This window comes from Cibotium barometz, chromosome 60 (assembly GCF_041138505.1).
Source record: "Cibotium barometz isolate CiBa-2024 chromosome 60, ASM4113850v1, whole genome shotgun sequence".
In the NCBI taxonomy this organism is placed as follows: Eukaryota; Viridiplantae; Streptophyta; class Polypodiopsida; order Cyatheales; family Cibotiaceae; genus Cibotium; species Cibotium barometz.
The window spans coordinates 21,882,483-21,901,812 of record NC_141105.1 but is presented as its reverse complement, the minus strand read 5'-3'; the positions used below and the strand labels follow the sequence as shown (position 1 = coordinate 21,901,812).

The following is a 19,330-nucleotide window of genomic DNA, read 5'->3' as shown; positions in this document are numbered from 1 at the left end:
AATGAATATCAAGAACATTGAGACACCATACAACTTGGGTGAGCAAATTCTTTCAAACCTTAGAAGGCACAATGCTTTCTGATGATGTTTTGTTCGCCATAAAATCTCCATGGTCTTTGACATAAAGCTAGAAATTTGTTGTATTGACCATATTAAAAGCGGCAAGAAGAATTGAATGTAAGCCATAAGAATGGACTGCACAATTTTGAGTTGCACATGAAGAGGCCAAGTAGATAAGTGCGAGTAATCCAATTTGGTGTGCAGTCTCTGCATGACCCAATTAGTAGCAGTTCGATGAGACATATTCCAACGTAGTGGATTCCCAACTGTCGAACAATGTCAGTGGGCACAATAATCTGTCCCGGCCATAAAATGCTATGCCAATCCATCTCCTTCAATGGCAATAATTTTGATTTTCTGAAATTTATGAACAAGCCTGCCGCCTCTACAAAGAGCTCAAGATCTTGCATAAGTACTTAAGATCATTTGGTGTATTCTTAGGAAGAAAAAAGAGTCATCAACAGAAGCTTGAGCAACCAATGCACACCCATTTGTAATTGCAACCCATGTAACTGCCAATATTAGTGAGTTTATCCATATAGAACAGCAAAGAATTTCTTGCAACCATGATTGATTGATCATAAGCAACAGGGGCTGCTCAAGTATTTCCTAAAATTGGAGAAAGAATTCAATAGTCAAACCGGAGATTTCCATTGGCCTAAAGATTTAGCCCCACCACACCAAGCTCTAAAGCTGAAAAAGGAAGTTCAAGGTCTTTTGCTTCCTGTGCATCCATAATTGACACTACCTCAGAGAGGAGCTCAAGACGAGCTCTAGAAACACTAGTTGGCATGTGCGGGCACATGCACACGTGCGCACACACACACACACACACAAACCACTCTCTCCCGCCCCCGACACTCATTCAAAAAACGTGCACACACATGCACATGCACAAAAGTGCATTCGCAAAGACACATGAATGCCTACCTGCCTTATGTGTGTATGCAAGTGTGCACACATTTTTCTCTTTCAGATCTGCATTATTGAATGACATGATGCGCCCATCCCGTCCCTCCAACCCAGTCCCCCGTGCTCTCCCCCTTTTCCCCTGCCCAGGAAAAAAAGAAAAAAGAAACACGGCCCACTCGAAATCCCCGAACACATGTGTGCACACATAGACACATTTTTCCTTCTTTGTACATGCATTATTTGATTATGATGTGTCTTTCCTGTGAGAAAGAATGAAAAAAACTATTTTTCTTGTGATAACCAGTGTGGATATAAAATTATGCAAACGCAAATGCAGTCGTACACATGCACCTAGCAAACAAAAATCTTCTGGAGAGCATTGCTTTTCTGCTGACAACAGTCTTTTGTTTCTTTGCAGATTTGATGATATAAATGGCTTAAAATACATTCTAAATAGGGAGCTTGATGCCATTGTTGATCATCGGGAGAAGCTCATTGATAAGATCTCTGATATTGATAAAATGATGGATAGTCCAAGCGCTGATGATGTGGAACGAGCTGGAAGTTGTTCCAATTGTGATCAGAGACAAAAAGGTCCTTTATGTGCTCATTGTGAAATGGACCAACTTTATCAGGTTTGCACGCTGACTTGTAAAATCATTTTCTTAGACCTTTTTAAGGTGTGTGTTGAGTTTGATTAACATGTTCCTTGAGCCTTGGCTCTTGTGTTGTTTCTATCATACTTGATAGAACGGGAAAATTTTTCCTTTTGGAAGGCTGGTCTATTGTCTGGTGTTGCTGCCTGGATCAACAGGAAAAGAAGAGCTGATTATCAAGACCATTACGGTTAACTAGACGGGTTTCTTCCATAAGGTGCCTCGAGAACCCCACAGGCAACACAAAGCGATGCCATGGGCTGGTGGTGGCAAAGAAATTTTGTGGGACCTGATCCCCAACCAGTTTTCGGGACAATAATGTCACATGCGGAAGAACTACCTGTATTAAGAACCATGCAAAATGCAAAGATGAATAGAGAGGAGAGAGAGATGTTGCTATAATAATGTTTTCTGTATATTTGTATTAATATGTACGTAGATATGGCCTCCAAAAGGAAAACACCTAAGCCTAAGACCGGTCCCACCTATCAAGGATCAGATGAATACACAATGAATTGTACTTGCCTATTTATACTATATAGGCTCATGGAACTGCCCCTATCAGTACCCGAATGTTGTCAGCAAGGTCCTTGGACAGTGAATTACCAAAAATCCCATAAAAAGAACTGGTCAATAAAAGACTCCTAATCATAGCCAAAATAGAGGATTTAAGCATGTCCACATCTATGCATAAGACATGCCCTCCTGCTAAGCTTGATGATGGGAATCCAACTGATCTTGGATGATTGACATCATCCCTTTACTCGATGTGGACTCCATCCTTGACATCCTTCTTCCGAAACTTGAGGCACTCTTGACCACTTAGATCTTGTCTTAAGAACCTTCTGCCGCAACCTTGGATTGCTTCAATCTCTAATGCTCTGTTCTGTGTTGAGGAACGCGCACCTGTTCTTCTTGTTCCCTCCTTGAGCTGAAGACTTGTACATTTCTTGGGCTGAGAACTTGATCCCTTCTTGAAAACTTGCAACCCCTTGTTCCTCCGCTCATCCTTGTACCATGGCGGCTCAGCTGAGCATGTGGGGGCTTCATACCTCATGATACCCACCTAGGGGCTCTATACCCCATGGCTGCCCTCGTTCTGGCTCCACCTGGATACCTGATGTTGAAGAACCACTTGGCTGCGTTTTCCTGTCAGGACCAAAAACAGCCACCTTTGTACTCTGCGTTTTCCAAATCTGCACCAATTTAGCCCCTCTAGGAGTTCTGCTAGGCTCTAATACTAATAATGTCACATGCCGAAGAACTGCCTATAATAAGAACTTTGCAAAATACAAAGATGAACAAAGAGAAGAGAGAGATGTTGCTGTAATAACAGTGTTTTCTGTATATATGCATCAATATGTACATAGATCCTAGCCAACATGGCCTCCAAAAGGAAAACACCTAAGCCTAAGACTTGTCACACCTATGAGGGATCATATGAATACACAATGAAATGTGCTTGCCTATTTATAGGCTTATGGAACTGCCCCTACCAGTAGAACTGGGCAATGCCTAAAAAGTAACATACATATTTATGACCCAATGTCACATGCACCCATGCATTGAGGTGCACTGTGACACACCTACTCATCATCAGTGCTATACTTATAGAGAATTCATACTTTTTAGGTAATTGTCGTATGCCTTGACCCCATTGTGAGCCCTAGTCCAGGGACATGTCAGGCACGAGCTACATAGGTCATTCCAAGCCATAGGTGTCAGTGGCACTTAACCCACGTGGAGAACAATCAATGATGTAGGTTACCCTAGCATAGCAGGCATTTAGGAGCATTTAGAGGATGCGTAGCAAAAGGATTAAAAGGCTCTAGGCCAGCCCTTGGGCCAGCCTATGAGCCTTGGGCTTGTGGGCACCATGGGCCACACCTAAGAGGCATACAAAGGACTTAGCAGCCAGTCAACATCCTTTATGGGCTTAGGAAAGCAGTTGGCCAAGCCTCACTACAGTCGGCCAGCATGCGCATCACACATATGAAGCGATGATAAGCATGGATAGCATTTAATGCTAAAATAGCAAGTCGTGAGCATGACTGACAGCAGCATATATGCACCGGCCACCAGCAGCAAATCCCATATATAAGCAGCCCTGAATTCATTGCTGAAATCATCTCATAATTCATTCTATTCAACAGTAGAAAAGTGTAGGAATAGGTGTGTCTAAGACTTTGTCTTTGCATACATTATTCTCAGCCCAAGCACCTTAGTGCTTCAGTCCCAAGGCAGCCTGAAGTTTGCTTCAGTATTCAGCCTTCAGTAGTGTATCTCCTTCAGCAGATTTGGGTGTGCATAAGGCTTTCCGAAGTGGCTTCAAAGCTGTCTTCAACCCATTTGATGGTTCAGCAGATGTTTGGTCTACATCATCCTTGTGTTTGGGCATTCTCTGTCAATCATTCTCAGTAAGTTTTCTGCATTGTAACAGAAGTTCTCCAAAGTAATAAAGCAAATACTCCTTGCGGGAGGGGGTTCTTATGTGGGTAGATTGGGATCCAATCTGGTGTCATCGCTACATTCTCTCTCTCTCTCTCTTTTCAGCTCTATCCCCTATGAATAACGATAAAAGTGGATTGCTTCATGCTCAATAACATAAAGGTATAAAGAAGGTCTTGCTGTGCGATATAGATCATACAAGTTGCATGTTACATTGGCATCAGAGCTTGTGGTTGTGACCCAGCTTGGCCACGTGAGAGCAAGTCTATGAATGGTAAAAGTGAGGTAAGGAAAAACCACCTAGCCATTCACCATGTCAGGAGAAGAAGAAAGAAGTTTCAAAGAAGGCATCACTGTAGAAGAAAGTGTCCACGAATACACCACTTTAGAAGAAAGTGTCCACGAAGACACAAGAACAGAAGAAACGCTTTTGCAAAGTGCAAATATACTCCTTCAAGAGCCAATGGAGCCAGGTTACTCAGGCTACAACTATAATAGGCAAAAGAAGAAGGAAAGAAAGAGCAGCCTAAAGAGCAGGGTCCCCAAAATTTCAACACATGCTTCTTCTCATGGAGCAACAAAGAAGACGGGAACTTGTTGAGGGATGACAGATAGAGAACCAAACGCAGGGAAGCTGAAGACCGATGACAAGTAGAACGTGCAGCGCTGGAGTATCAACATAAGCTCAATCGGAAGCCATGCAACTCGAGCATCGGCAGTTGCGAGAAATCCTACAAGCCAGTCTTATGGCAACCCTTCCCAAGTTGGCACTTGGTCCTAGTTCCTTAACCAACGTCATACGAGCTCAACTGAACTTCAGTAAGTGTGATCATTCTGCAGTCATGCAATTTTTACATCAAATGTGTTGCATATTTTTCATTGGCTAAAGTTGTTGATCCTCAAGACAAAGACTATTTGACAGCTTCACACCTCACGGGGGAAGCTGTTACTTGGTGAAAGCATTGGTCAAGTCTCCATACAAATGTAGCCACTAGCGCGATTCATTACGTATGGGATACTTTTGTGTCCTACCTAAAAGCTAGGTTCCTTCCACCCCAGTATTTAACCAATTTGGAGGATGAGTTTTATAAACTCTTCCATAATGGGTCTCCAATGCTAACCTATTCAAACAAGGTCATAACTATGGCACAATATTGGGCAAGTCGAAAGACGAGAAGCTGAAACAGTTTCTCAGGGGGTTGGATACAAACATTAGGTTTCATGTACGGAACTTTGAGCCTTAGTCTTATGATTGGGCTTTGATTCTAGCTCAGAACCAAGAAATAATGTTGAACGGAGGCAAGTCCAAGCAGGTCGAGTCAAGTCCCAAACCCAAACAATAGTCTCAACCTTCATCCTAGCAGGGTAAGGGTACTCAGAACAATAAAGATAATAAGGACAATAAGTCTCAGAGCAACTTAGGCGGAAAGAAAAACACAGAGGCCAAGCCGAAAAAGACGGAGGGCACTAATGGAGGTTCTCTCCAGCCAGATGAGAAAAAGTGGTACCAAGGAGAGAACTGTTGTTTCTTTTGCCATCAAGTAGGCCATGGTAAGAATGCTTGCACAAAGTGGCAGGCTGAGAAAGCCACCAAGGCGTTGTCCTCTATAGTGGTTGCCGTTGTTTATTTTGCCATCAAGTAGGCCATGGTAAGAAGGATTGCACAAAGTGGCAGGCTGAGAAAGCCACCAAGGCGTCGTCCTCTACAGTGGCTGCTACCGCTAATGCTACACCCACCCCTCCACCTTCAAACACAAATGTCATTCAGTTGTTACCCTCTTTGAATCTAGTGCCTTAAGTGGTATTTGATGATAAGCAGGAGGGCAAGGCTAAAGGCAGACAAAAGTTGTCATCTGTGCTTATGGCACAGCAAAGGCACATCGGTTCTTTGTCCACATGGGGAGCTTTGAGGACACCATCTCTCCGCAGTTGGCTACGAAGATGAGTTGTACATTAGTGTCACATAATTTAGTCGTGGACAGTTTCACACCTAGTCTCCACACACACATCACTCATAAAGCTCGTTTAGTGTTCAAAAGGCCACATTCAAGGGAGATTTGGTTGTTTCATCGCTTCTGGGGTGTGACATGATTCTCGGTATCTAGTGGTACGGAGAGCATGCATCCATTCTTGATTGGCAGCAAGACACCTTCACAATTGTTGGCGGTTTACTTGAGCTCGTCATAATTGGCAGGGATAGGAGCATTCAAGGAATCCCACTCATTTATTTCATATATCCAGGCCCAGAGAGCGATCAGAAAAGGACTTGAGTGTGTGTTGATTTATGTCCATGTCCATCAGTCTGTTGTTCAACCAACAACACCCTTAGAAGAGAAGCTGGCGGTTCTCCTTCCAAAGTTTAGAGACGTCATGTTGAGAGACGATCTCCTACCCATTTGTCCTGAGGATCATTGCATTGAGTTGGTCCTCGGGACAGAGCCACCCAATAAGTTTCCCTATCGCCACATAATCAGCGTCGGATTGCACTTCTCTTGGGCGGAGTGTGCGAGGGGCGAGCTTAGACTCTAGGCACCTGGCGGAGCTACCATTGACCCCTAGAGCTGACACAACAGGACTGCCTAGGCATCGTGAGAGGAGCATTAACTATGATCGGCAACATCAATTGTGCCATTCCAGTGGATTGGCTTCTCCCTCTCAAGGATCCCCCCAAGATCTGATGGATGGTCTTGTTCTCCCGCACCGGAGTTCCCCTGGTGGTTTTGGGTACTTGCATGGCTACCTCATCAGCATTCATGAGGTCGGACGGGGCAGCCTCCTGACAGTGTCCCAAAGGCAGCTTGGTGATGCCCTCCGATCCCCTCCCCTCCCCAACGGGTCTGCGTGGTGGGCCAGAAGGGGAGGAAGTGCATCAGAGGCATCACACCTTGGTGCTTATGGTTTTGGGAGAACAGCCCGTTGGCTTACGTACATTGGGATCTTGGAGAGTGGCAGTGGAGATACCCATTGATTGAGGATCCCAAGGAGGCCATTCCATTCTTTGGCTGCTCCACTCGGCTTAGCCGTCGGATCCTCCTCAAGACCGCAGATGGCACCCTGGCAGCGCAGCAGCACTGGCAGGCCCAGGGAGTGCTGGCTACTTTCATCAAGGAGTTTTTGGCACAAACCCTAGAGCAGCTTCTTCCGTCCCAGAAGTTCTCCTTCTTTCTCTGGCTCTTAGCCCATCGGAGCCTAGCTGTGGCTTGGCCATCACTTGAAGACCAGCAAGTTGTTGCTGCTGTGTGGTGGCAGCCTTGAGGAGAGCCAGAGACATTGCCTCTGGGATTGCCCCAGGCACAAAGAAAGCCATGAGGCGTATGAGGGGAGCAAGCACAGTGCATTCTCCACCTATTTACCTCCGATCTGAGCACCGCCCATCACATGGGGGGCTATAGCTTGGGTTACACAGGCGAGCGAGGTCTTACTTCATGAGGATGATGGACGAGGCCTTGCTTTGAGTCTCACCCACATGCGCATCTCTGTGACGGCTATAGCAGTAGCTCCAATACGGCCCTGGACTCCACAGTCACACTAGCTCGTGATGGGATATGATCAATAGCATAGCTGCCTGGCACACTTGGCGAGCCCAATGCAGCGAGCGCCCCCCTCCCTCACCCCCACCCCCCCAAAACCCGCGGCGCATGCCCCAAGCTGAGGTCACCCTCCAGGGCCATTTTGAACGCTTGACCGGTGAGTCCGAGCACATGCAGCAGCATCTTGAGGCCTTCTTTCGTGCTTGGTTGGACCCCCAGACCCTTCCTATCGAGGGAGCACGGTGAAGTTTCTTGGCACTACAGGCCCCCTGTGTGGCTTTTTCCTCTGCCTCCAACTTTAACCTCCCTCCGATAGAGTGGCCAGGGGAGGAGGGAGTCCCCCCTTCCTTTTCTCATATGTATATTTGGACTGCTTTCTAGCAGTGTTGTATTCAGCCAAACAGCTGGTTTTTTCTCTATAACTAATAGAAGGATCTCTCTTTGGAAAAAAAAGTCCTCTCCCCTCTATGATTGGGGTAATAAATATTGAGAATACCAACATGTATATTATCCTGCATGACAATAATCCACTGTGCTTTGGGAGGCATCACACAAAGACCAATAATGCAAGGCAGGATGGACTAGGAAACTGAAATACATACACCACCCTTGGAGCGTGTAGCTCCAGACCAAAAAGTGCGATATAATGTCATACAGATTTTGGTTGAAGCTGGTCATGCAAGCCTAACCCAATTTTTGTTTTCCAAGAAAAGATCCTTTATTGGTCATAAAAGAAATCATCTACAAAAGCAAACTTCAAAACAGCTCTCATGTGGAGCAACAAAGTGCATCTTCACACAATATTTAATGGAGGATGGACAATTTATTAGATGGCTCCCCGGTTTTAAAGGCATTCACACTTACATTAAAAAAGGGATAACTATTTATAAGTTGGACATCCCATGAGTAAGTTGGGAACCCCATGAGCAATGATTTTCACATATGATAGGCTAGACATTTAAATTGGGTTCCCAAAATTGATAGAAAAATAACCAGAAAGAGTCGTGACCTTCTAGAAGAACATGATTCGGGATATTGAAATACACCCACATACTCTCTTACAGCATGGCGACCAACTTAATCATAGTGAATGGAAGTTTCCAAAGGTTTGGAGGAGGCAGTTTTTTATCATCGCTATCTTCTTCTTCACCTGTAGCATTTTGCGTCATTCTTACTACCTACCTCGACAGTCATTCTTACTACCTACCTCGACAGTCATCTTTTGTCTTGTACCGGTAATATCTTACCATTTGTACCAGCTGTTTTGGAATTGAACCTTCTGTACTGTACAGTACCATGTACCTGGCCGTACCTGGTGAGAACCTGCTGTGTGTCGCCGTACCTGCTGTACCAGCTGGCTCCAGCTGCTAAATTGGGGCGTGCACACGCGCAGTTGTTTATGGTTGGAGAATCTATTGTTTATTATTTGGCATATTTCTCAGATGAACATTTGTATTTTACTGGCATATGTGAAGTATGGGGAAGAATCAGTACCCACTCATTTAGACAAACACACATATACATGGTATTACTGAGCCTATCTACAAAGCCTTTTGTATATTTGGATTTGTTATTGTATGTGGATAATCTGGCAAGAAACCTAATGATTGGGTGAGCCCCCAAAGCTTTTATAGTTAAAATACTGCTTTGTAATAAATATATCCAAGGGGGAGGGTCAGGCCATTTCACCCCAGTGCCATGTCACCTGTGCAGATCTATCCATCTTAGAAGTGTTTAATTATATTAATAGCTTAAGTGTGCAAGCCCCCTGCTTCTGTTACAAATTTGTGGTTCGTTAGTTAGTTCAGTTATAAATTTCTTCCACTAGAAATTTGTCCACCGGTTTTTGGTTTCAACTTATATTAGCATTTTCCACAAGGAATAGCATCTTGCAGAAGTGTACGAGATTGTTTCCTATGTATCATAGTTATCAAAGATGGTTGAAAACGCCATGTAAGCATGAAGCCTTTGAAGTTACAAGTTTTTGAAGCCTCCTTATGAGAGCTGTAGAGAGACAAAGAGTATGAAAATAATCCTGAATGGCACTAGGTAGGTTAATTAAGCATGACAAGGTTGCAGTCCTAGTGGCTCACGTCCTTTGCAGGTGGAGTGCAAAACAACAGGTTGACAATGATGACTGCTTATTTAACCTCATTGCTAATTCTCTGGTAGTATGAAAACGGCTCACCAATGGGCGTTTGTAAACATTTAGGTAAGTTGAGAAGGTTTTCAAGACCTTGTGACTTAGTATGCCAAAAAACATGGAAACAACTATGCTATGTATTGATTATGCAGTGAGTAAATACCGGGCTTAATTGGGTAAATATCAAAAACTTGTATGAAGTACTGTGGATCTCAGGACTATGATTTGCAAACATTGTATGCAGATGTATGAAAACAGGCTATTTCGGCTGAGGTCGAGCGCGGCAAACGTTGGCGAGGTCGTCTCATTGGAAGATGCTTTCACTGCTCAACAGCATATGCTCAGTCTAAAACGTATGAACACTGTCAAAATGGCAGCAGGATCATGCGGATCTTCTGAAAACAAGCTACACAAAGCAGAAAGCAAAAGCAAAGTGACAGAGATTTCAAATATACAGGTGTGAAATCTTGACACTTGATTTTTATGTGAGATGCACAAGATATCATCAGTTGTTTACTATATAAATATATTTGGGCTGTTTTAGGTAATTCGATCTCCATCAGAAACTGAGAATATTTTGAAACTCATCAAAGCAAACATGAGGCAAAAGATGGGGCAGGATTTAGTAGCGGCCAGTGCAAAACACCTTGAAGTGTTTGAAGTGAGAAACTCTCTAAGATCTTTCTCTTACTGTCATGTCTCATAATCCTGCTCAGATATCTTGCAAATCTCATCCCAAAGTGCATTATGCTCTTGGTAAACACTTGCATGTAAAAGTAATATCATATTTGAACTTGCATATCAGGCTATGCGGAAAGAATACGCACAAGCTCGACTGCTTGCAGTCTCTCAACACATGGTTTTGCTTGCACTCGATGAGCTTAATATGGCCAAGACTAGGCTTTGCTTGAAATTTCCCGGGGAAGAAGCCTCTCATGCAAGTGATGAGATATTTAAGCTACATTTGGAGGAGATTCCACAACGGAACGCCCAGCTGACTGGAGACAAATTCATTGCATTGGATGATTTGCTTCGTGCAAAAGGGCAATTTCGATACCTAAAGGTACTCTTAAAATAGCTTATGGTTAGCACACGTGGATTAACAGTGTTTGACCAAGAACAACTTCTAGATGCCTTGCTTGAGGCAGTAGCACGATGCTACATTTATCATGATTATGATGATGCTAGATATGTGACAACACTGTTAGGGACCTGCTATCACAAGAGAGGTTTCCGTTCATTCACATCTTTCTTTTTTGTTCGTTCATGATCTTCATATAATAAACAATACGCATGATAACACTATTGTTAGGGGCTTGCTATCACTAGAGAGAGATCAAGGAAGATACCATGTATTGAAGAATGCAGCTCTTCTCAAGCAAACGACGGGGAAACGTTGCCTCAAGAGAAAGTTGTCAACAGTTCTGACAAGAAGTCTGGTGCTTTTGGAGGCAATGTTGAAGAAACCTGCCCAGTTTGTCAGGAATCTCTAGACATGCAGATGATGGTTCTACCATGTGGCCATATGCTTTGTTGCAAATGTAAGATTGACCTTTTTTTTGGGGGATTTTGTTTGTGCTTGTTTGGATAGTGTGATGATGTCTCTGTGCGTGCACGTGTGCCTTTGCGTGGCGGTATGCATAAGTGGGCCGTGTGTGTGCACGTGCGCATGTGTAAGCACACATGACATGATATGTATGACCTTATTTTACTCCTCCACGGTTCATGTGCTCTAGATGATGGCTATGGATTTACAAACTGGTTTTTTTATCCTTTTCTTTTGTGTAGCTCTCTTTTACTTAACATTTTGCATATGGCAACACAGGTTTGATGACAATTGCAGATAATGAAGCTCCCTCACATTCCAACCCAGAAATGAAGCGGGTCTCATGTCCCTCGTGCAGATACCGCACACACATGGAGAACATTGCCTTCATAGATAATAAGTTGGATGAAACATCCTATTCACTTACAATTAGTAAATTGCAAAATAAGGAAGTTGATGCAGAATCTTCAGTCTCTGTGAAAGGGTCATATGGAACAAAGGTAAGATGGTTTGCTGTCTTGGAAAATCATGTGCTGCCACATGGCAATTACAGCTTTTGATAGCTCTCTTCTGTTGCTGTAACAGTTAGCTTAGTATAGTCTATAATATATCCTTCGGCTCCAGTTTAATTCATGCATTCATGTGACACTATTATATTCAAGTGAAACACCGTGACTCTATTATTTAGTTACCCTCAATGAGGCCAATTAATTCGTACCCTTACAACAATATTAGTTGCACTGAGGTTTTAATTTCCTCTCACCTGTGCTTTACCCTCGTCTTACCTACATTCTTTATCTCACCCCCCTCCCTCTTCCTCCTTCCCCCTTCTCCTGTTGGTTTGTCAAAACTTTGAGACAATTGGGACCTAAACTGGATGTCATGGACTCACACACATTGACATGCACTGCTCATTTTTCTCATTCTTCTTAAAAAACAAACTTTAGATGCACATCTATACATGAACAAGATTAAGCTTTCAATCTTAGCTTAGAATGAAAAATATAAGCTTCCAACCTTTGCTGAGCTGTTAAAGAATATAATACAAACGTCACTTGTGCAGGGAACATATATGTAAAATAGGATCCTATTCATGCATTATTTATTTATTTTCATTCAACATAATCATACACAACCTTTAATTGCTTGTTTTTCTAGATGCTTCTCTAACTTCCACTGGCAATGTTTCTGTTTAACATGCTGCAAGGCAAATGATCCATTAAAAGGGTTGATTTGATCTTGGCAGATGGAAGCAGTTATAAAAAGAATTATACGTGTACAAGCATCGGATCAGAACTCAAGGTTTCTTGTGTTTTCAACCTGGAACGATGTGCTTGATGTTGTTGAGCATTCATTGTCAGCTAATAAGATCGGTTTTATTCGGGCCAAAGGGAGAAGGTAAACCTCACTTCATATTGTGTAATATGTTTTTGCGATAAGTCTCTTTGAAATATCGAAAGGAAGTCTCCTGACTTCACCCTTACTACCTTATAAAATCTCATGTGGTAGTGACACCACACTAATGGTTGTCTTGTTGTGTGGAAACTGCAGTTTACTAAGGCCCATAGGACCAAGTTGGGCCATGGCCTTGAGACTTTTTGCAAACCCCTAGCTAACTAGTGTGGTGATGCAAAAATTGATCTTCTTTAATCCTAGGCTCAACAGCTTTTCATTTCGAGGGGAGATGTTGAAGAAATTAAGTGCAAGTCTTTAGGTGTTGAGGAGGCAATCTTGTAAACTTGTAGATTGGGGAATGCCAGTATGAGATTGTTATGGCACTTGGCTGCATACTTATCAGCCGAATGGCTTACCCTATAGTTTTTTTTTCCGGGAAAAAGATCCTTCTATTAATTAATAAAAAAACAGCCACAAAGGGCTAGATACAACCACGAAGGGCTAAATACAAACTCGCCTCATATAAGGGCGGGAATCAAATGATCATAAGGGGAAGAGACACTTCTCCTCCGACTGGCCGCTCGTGAGGAGAAGGCTATCTCATACAGGGGGAGGGGGGGGGGAACAACCACAGAGGTGGTTTGTAATGCCAAGTGTGGTCACCACCTCTATTTGTGAGAAATGGGGCAAGCGTCCAAAGCCTCAAGAAAGCTTCCCGCCGCTTCTGCATGCGGTCAGAACCTCCCTGTAACTTCCCCCACTGACCGCGGAGGGTATGAATGATATCGAGCCATATGCTCTTGATGGACTTAGCAGGCGGAGTGTGGGTACCCTCGATGGCCTCGCTGCATCTAGCTTGCCAAATGTGCCAAGCTGCTATACTACTGCAAATCTCCCATCTCTGGCATGAGCCTAGTGGCCAGTGGTTTGTAGGTGGGGTGTGACTAGTATTGCCGAAATACGGTGGTGAGAGACCTAAAGGGCTAGCCCTCCCCCATCCTCCTCATAAGCCCTGACCACTCCTGCCTCTGTGGCCCAAGCAACAGTGCCCCATGTAATGATTCGGGTCAAGGCCCTGTCCATAGTGAAGATGCGGAGAATCTGCTGCCAAATCTGTTGAGCCTTCGGGCAATCCCAAAGACAATGTCACTAAGACTCCTGAGGGTGGTCGCACCACGGGCAAGCTACTAGCCGACCTCCAACTGCCAGCCAAGTGCCGACCGCCAAGCTCCTGTGTGCCATCAGCCAAAGAAAGAGGGTGATCTTTCTAGGCCGAAAATGTCCCCCTCTTCGAGAAATCTGAAAGGAAACGTTGTGAGAGGTCTTGTGACTACCAATGTGTTGCTGCTGTCGGGGTGCCATCAATCTCTGGCATCTGGATCCTGCGGCCTAGCCGCGCTCTATATGCAAAGAAGGGGGCATCCAAAGTCTCCTCCCAATAGGTGGAGTCATGCCAAGTCCACTCGCCAGGGTCCCACTGTAGACGCGTGAGAGGTCGGCACTCCCATATCCATAGCCGCCAGAATCTCTCCCTGGCCACCTTGGCTGGTGGCGGGTCGATGTGCCACTCCCATGCCTGAAATCCAATCACCCTCACCCTCTGTAGGGTGCAGCCACTGAAATCCTCTAAGGGAAGCTCGGATCTCTTTAATCTACCATGGGATCCAATAGAAACAGTGAGCAGCCCATTGCTCTCGTCCACTCCGTGAATTGCCGCAAGAATATCATGCTTGGTAAACACACCAAGCCACAATGGGGGAGTTGGGTCTGGGATAGGAGTCAGCCACTCCTGAGGAATAGCTGAGTCGATGTCAATGCTATGCCTATCTCTATCGCGGATCCCTATCAAGTCTCTCTTCCGCACCTTCAGGGGTAACTGCCTAGGTGGAATCGAATTGCCTAGGGACATGGCAGGTCAGTACTCAACGCACCCCAAGAAACGTGAGGTCAGGCCCCCAACATGTGGCCATTGGGTAAACGGATCAGGGGTTCCAGACCAAAGGCTGCCTAAGCCTCTCCTCTTAGGCTATCGTGACAGAAGATCTCGATCGCCTGCGCGAATCTCTAGAGATTCCCCACATCCCCTGACAGGTAAGCTGTTGTGTCATCTACAAACTTTGAATCAAGCAGCGCAGTCCCTGGAGCCTGGTCTCCTAGGCTGAGAGAAAACAACTCGTGGCCTCGGTGACAAATAGGAAGAGATAAGAGGACAGCCCTGCCGAACCGAGCGAGAGAGGGGGAATTTGTCGCCACAGGCTCCCTGATTGAGAACTTGGCTATGCGAGGGTGAGTAAAGTCCTGATACCCCATGAATCCACTCCACGGGGAATCCCATCCAGCTCATCGTGCCCTCCAAAAAGCTCCAATCCACCCTATCATAGGCTTTCTCAAAGTCGAGAAGAAGCATTGTGAAGTCTTGCTACTGCATCATCCTAGCCGAAGCAGTCGCCTCCTAGAAGGTGAAGATGTTGTCTGGGATGCTCCGATCCTGAACAAAGCCTGTCTGAGTGTCATGAATCAAATCGAGGAGGAAAGGCTGAAGTCGCCTGCTGATGGCCTTGGCCAAGATCTTATAGGCGGTCCCTGGAAGAGTGATGGGTCTCCACTGCTGGATCTCCAATCTGTCACCACCCTCCTTGGAAATCAAGTGTATCAAACCCTCTGATAACCTCTCTGGCATGGCACTAGTGAGCATAATCTCATTGAAGGCAGCACAAAGACCGCCTTCCATAAGGTCCCAATGACGAAGAAAGAAAGAGACTCTAAGCCCGTCCGCCCATGGGCATTTGCCCCTAGGAAGTGCCGTCAATGCCTCCGCCATAGTTGTTAGGTACGATACCGTATGATTCGTACGATACGATACCGTACGGGAAAATACAATATGATATAAGTTTTTATCTTACCGTACGATCAAATACGATGTTTTAAAAAAAAACTTATAAACTTATGTATTTCCAATTCAAGATATGGAGTATTTTAAAAAGGAGGGAAGCATCATAATACAAAGGAAGCTCAAACAGCCATAGACAAGCAAAAACAAGACCATTACCCCCCAAAAAATTTAAATTTTTTGGGGAAAAAAACATTTTCAAAAAAAAATCTGAAAAATCCATACGATTCCGTACGGTATTCCGTACGATATGGTGTCGTATGTCATACAGAAACAACTATGGCCTCCGCTAGCTCCTCTGCAAAAAATGGAGTCAATAATAAGGCCCATAGAGAAGGGGGAACCACCTCTCTCGTGTGTCGTCAAACTCTCATGCACGTGTCCATCACCTATGGGGATAATGGGGCACCAGTGAGCAGAGATCGGAAAAAATCCGTGGCGATGGCTCTCACATGGGGGGTATTAGAAACAATATCTCCATCTTGGCCACGCAACCTACGAATCCATCTCTCCTCTTGTGGGGGCCAGCTATCTCGAAGAAATCTCCTGTGACTCTGTCACCGGCTTGGGTCCAAAAAGAAGCTCTGGCATGGTACCTGAACTCCACCCTCTCCTCTCCTCTATGGATCTAATCTCCGTGCGGGCAACTGCTATTCGACTCTCAATCCACGGGCTATCTGGGGAACTCTCCTAAAGCCGCTATAGAGAAGCCATACCCCTCCTCAAACTCCTCTCTTGCACGCGAAATCCCTCCAATCTGCTCTGGGTAGCTTCCTGTAAAAAACTGTTGATCTCCTCCAGGCCCACATCCACTGTGCACGCAGCAGAGCCGGAAACAAAGTCAGCCCTGCCCATATCTGCTCTATCCTACTACAAATCTCAGGGTCCTGGATGAGGCTATCGGGAATCCTAGATCTCGCAGGCCTGTCGTGTCTCCAGGAGTAACCGGGGCATGATCTGAGAAGGTAGTGTCTGCCAAGATGCCGATCATGCCCCCACGGCCGCAAGCCGGCTCATCAACATAAAACTTGTTTAGTCTGGAGAGGTTGGGGCCGGTGCTAGTCCTATCCGAGCGCGTGAAGCTAAGGCTCCCAAGGCTGCACCCAAACTCTGGAAGATGCCAAGGGGCTTGTCCCCTTAGTGCCAGTATCATCTCCTCCTAGGCAGAGTACTCTGCTCCTGAGACTGTGGCCGTGCCTCCTCCAAGTCTGTCATTTGTTGCCTCTATCATATTAAAGTCTTCACCCATGCACCAAAAGTCTGCCTAGGGAAGGGCCTACTGTACTGTGCTCCAAAAGAGAGCTCTACTTGTAGTGGCGTTTGGGGCATAAACATTGAGAAAGCCAACTCAATCCTCACCAATCAAATGGTAACCCATTGTGCTCGCCCTAGAACTATGACGCCTGAGCCTGTCATCACTGATAGAAATACAAACTCCTCCTGTGTCCTTGACGTGCGAAGGATGGAGACCAGAAAGAGTGACTCCTGCCTGGTAAGATCTTTCCGCATCGGTGGGTGCACCCCTCGGAAAGGTGGTGCTCCAGGAGGAAAAGAATGTCGATAGGTCCCCCAACGAAGGCTCTCTGCAACTCTCCTCTAAGGGCGCCTCGTCTCTGAAAGCACCGAGGCCCCCATAAACCCTAAATGTTCCATGAGACTATGGACATATCAATCTCCGTGGGAGGCAGAACTAGCGGAATTGCCCTCCACTCAAAGAGTCTTGGGCGAGGGTTTAAACGAGGAATAATCACAATCCGTCCTGGGATGAAGGCGCGCCAAGTGGGCACGGATCCTATCCTCCATGTGATGCCACTCTATTCGAGTGCAAGAGTATGCATACTCCAAACTCCGTCGATCACAATGGAGGTACCTGTAAGAAGGGGGGAGGGGTACTGGACCGAAATATGCATGAACACAAAAAGCAGCACTTCCAGGCTGGAAGCCACCATCTCTCGGTCGTAATCTATGTGGGCTGATCCTCCAAGCTCCATCCTAGCCAATGGCCATAGGTGGGTGAGTACGTCAGTGATGCAAAGGTCATGAAGATCGTGAGAGAGCTCAACTGCCTGTCCTTGGATGGCGGCAGTCACCGACTCAAAGTCCCACTCCGTCCCCGGGGTTGCACTCAAGGGGAAAGAGAAGATCATCGCGCCATTTTCTGGCATAGAGGGTCTAGAGTGGTGAAAAACCACACATATCTAGATAGGGTCTATTGTCTCCTCAAACATATCTGTCCCTTCCATCGGAAGACATCGGAAGAAACTATAATCCACAGGGAGAGCCCTCACCGGGGAAGCAGCAATGGTCATCTCAACCGGCTCAGAAAAACGGTGAACCAATTGGCGAATAGAACTCACCGGCATCCTCCGCTCTGGGTCGGGGGCTGCTGGGGGTCGATGGGACTGCTCTGGAGAGGCGGAGGTGGAGGGAAGGGCGGGCTCTGATGAGGAGGGTGGGACAGAAGGAATTGTTGCAAGAAAAGTCAGAGGCGAGGATGGAGGGGAAGCGGGAGGGGGGCGGGGGGGGAGAGGGAGAGGGAGAGGGAGAGGGAGAGGGAGAGGGGTGCGGCTGGGAGTGATCCACTAGAGAAGAAGGCTGCTGGGAGAGGTTTGCCAAGGGCACAGTGGGGTCTGTCGGCCTCACTGGACACTAAGAGTGGGGGGAGGAATCACGACGAGGAATCACGTCTCCTCACGACGAGGGCAAGCTTGGGCTAGATGTTCCATCTGTCTACAAATGAAGCATTGGCCTAGCAGGGGGTCAGGAGCGCGAGAAGCTAAGGGGCAGGGGGCGGGAACAACAGGGAGGAGGAGGCAGGGAGCGCAAGGCGCAGAGGGCAGGGGGGAGCTTGAGGTTACGCTAGACTGAGACACCTTATTTTTGAAATCTCACTACCCTGCAGTTTTTTAGGGACATAGATTAGAGACTTCAATGCCCATATATCTGAAACAAGCAAAGGCGTGCCGATACTTTTCGAGATAAGTTCCAGGATGTGTGCTTGGGGTGAGAGTGCCCCGTGATCTTGGATGTAGTCGATGGACTGAGAGAGAGAGAAAGAAAGAAAGAAAGATATATTAACCTTTACAAAGGACCCGAAGGTAGTAGACCTCGCGCTTGGCAGGTAGTAGGCCTGCCCACTTAGGACTCCTCTAGGATGCGAATATGGCCCCTGTGTCAAGCATCGGTGTCGGTATGAGTGGATGATGTGAATGGTCATGCAGTGAAGAAATCAGTGATGGATCTCTGGGCAACATCTTGTGTGGACTGGACTTGTCTCTCAATGGAAAAACACGAATGTGTGTATACATCCAGATATATGATCACTCCTCAGCCAGTACCAATCTCAGCGCAGAAAGAGGGTTAGGCCTCTATGATGGGAGCATGTATTTGTCAGCGGAGAACCTCCCAGATCTGTCTTTGTGTGGTGGAGGGCCCTAATGCTCTGGGTTGGGGGGGCGTGTGGCTCTTAGAATGGATCGGGCTCTGTCCCTAAGAACTCTTTTGGGGCGTGGAGCTAGAGCTCGGGTAGTATGGTTGGTGGGCTCTGATGTCGGAGGCACTAGTATGGGTGGTGGCTCTGATGTGGATTAGTGTACTACAAAGAAATCTGTGATTGCTCTCTGGGAGGTGTCCTGTCTGCAGGGCTGGGCTTGTCTCTGCTGCCTCAACATTACATCCCTGTTGTCTGAGCTCCATCAAGTACATGCCTAGGCGTCTCTGTCATATTGTATCACCCAGAATCTCCCCCAT

General features: G+C 46.0%; 1 protein-coding gene across 4 annotated transcripts in view; it reads left to right on the top strand.

Moving 5' to 3' along the window:
* LOC147605124 (RING-finger, DEAD-like helicase, PHD and SNF2 domain-containing protein) overlaps positions 1-19,330 on the top strand; it is a 72,499-nt gene that overhangs the window by 43,728 nt on the left and 9,441 nt on the right. For all 4 annotated transcript variants that reach the window (XM_086794427.1, XM_086794429.1, XM_086794426.1 and 1 more), the window contains 7 exons: positions 1,391-1,607; positions 9,994-10,206; positions 10,294-10,410; positions 10,555-10,812; positions 11,062-11,290; positions 11,575-11,795; positions 12,542-12,693. In XM_086794427.1, the coding sequence (XP_086650553.1) occupies positions 1,391-1,607; positions 9,994-10,206; positions 10,294-10,410; positions 10,555-10,812; positions 11,062-11,290; positions 11,575-11,795; positions 12,542-12,693 (1,407 nt within the window). The remainder of the gene's footprint in view (positions 1-1,390; positions 1,608-9,993; positions 10,207-10,293; positions 10,411-10,554; positions 10,813-11,061; positions 11,291-11,574; positions 11,796-12,541; positions 12,694-19,330) is intronic.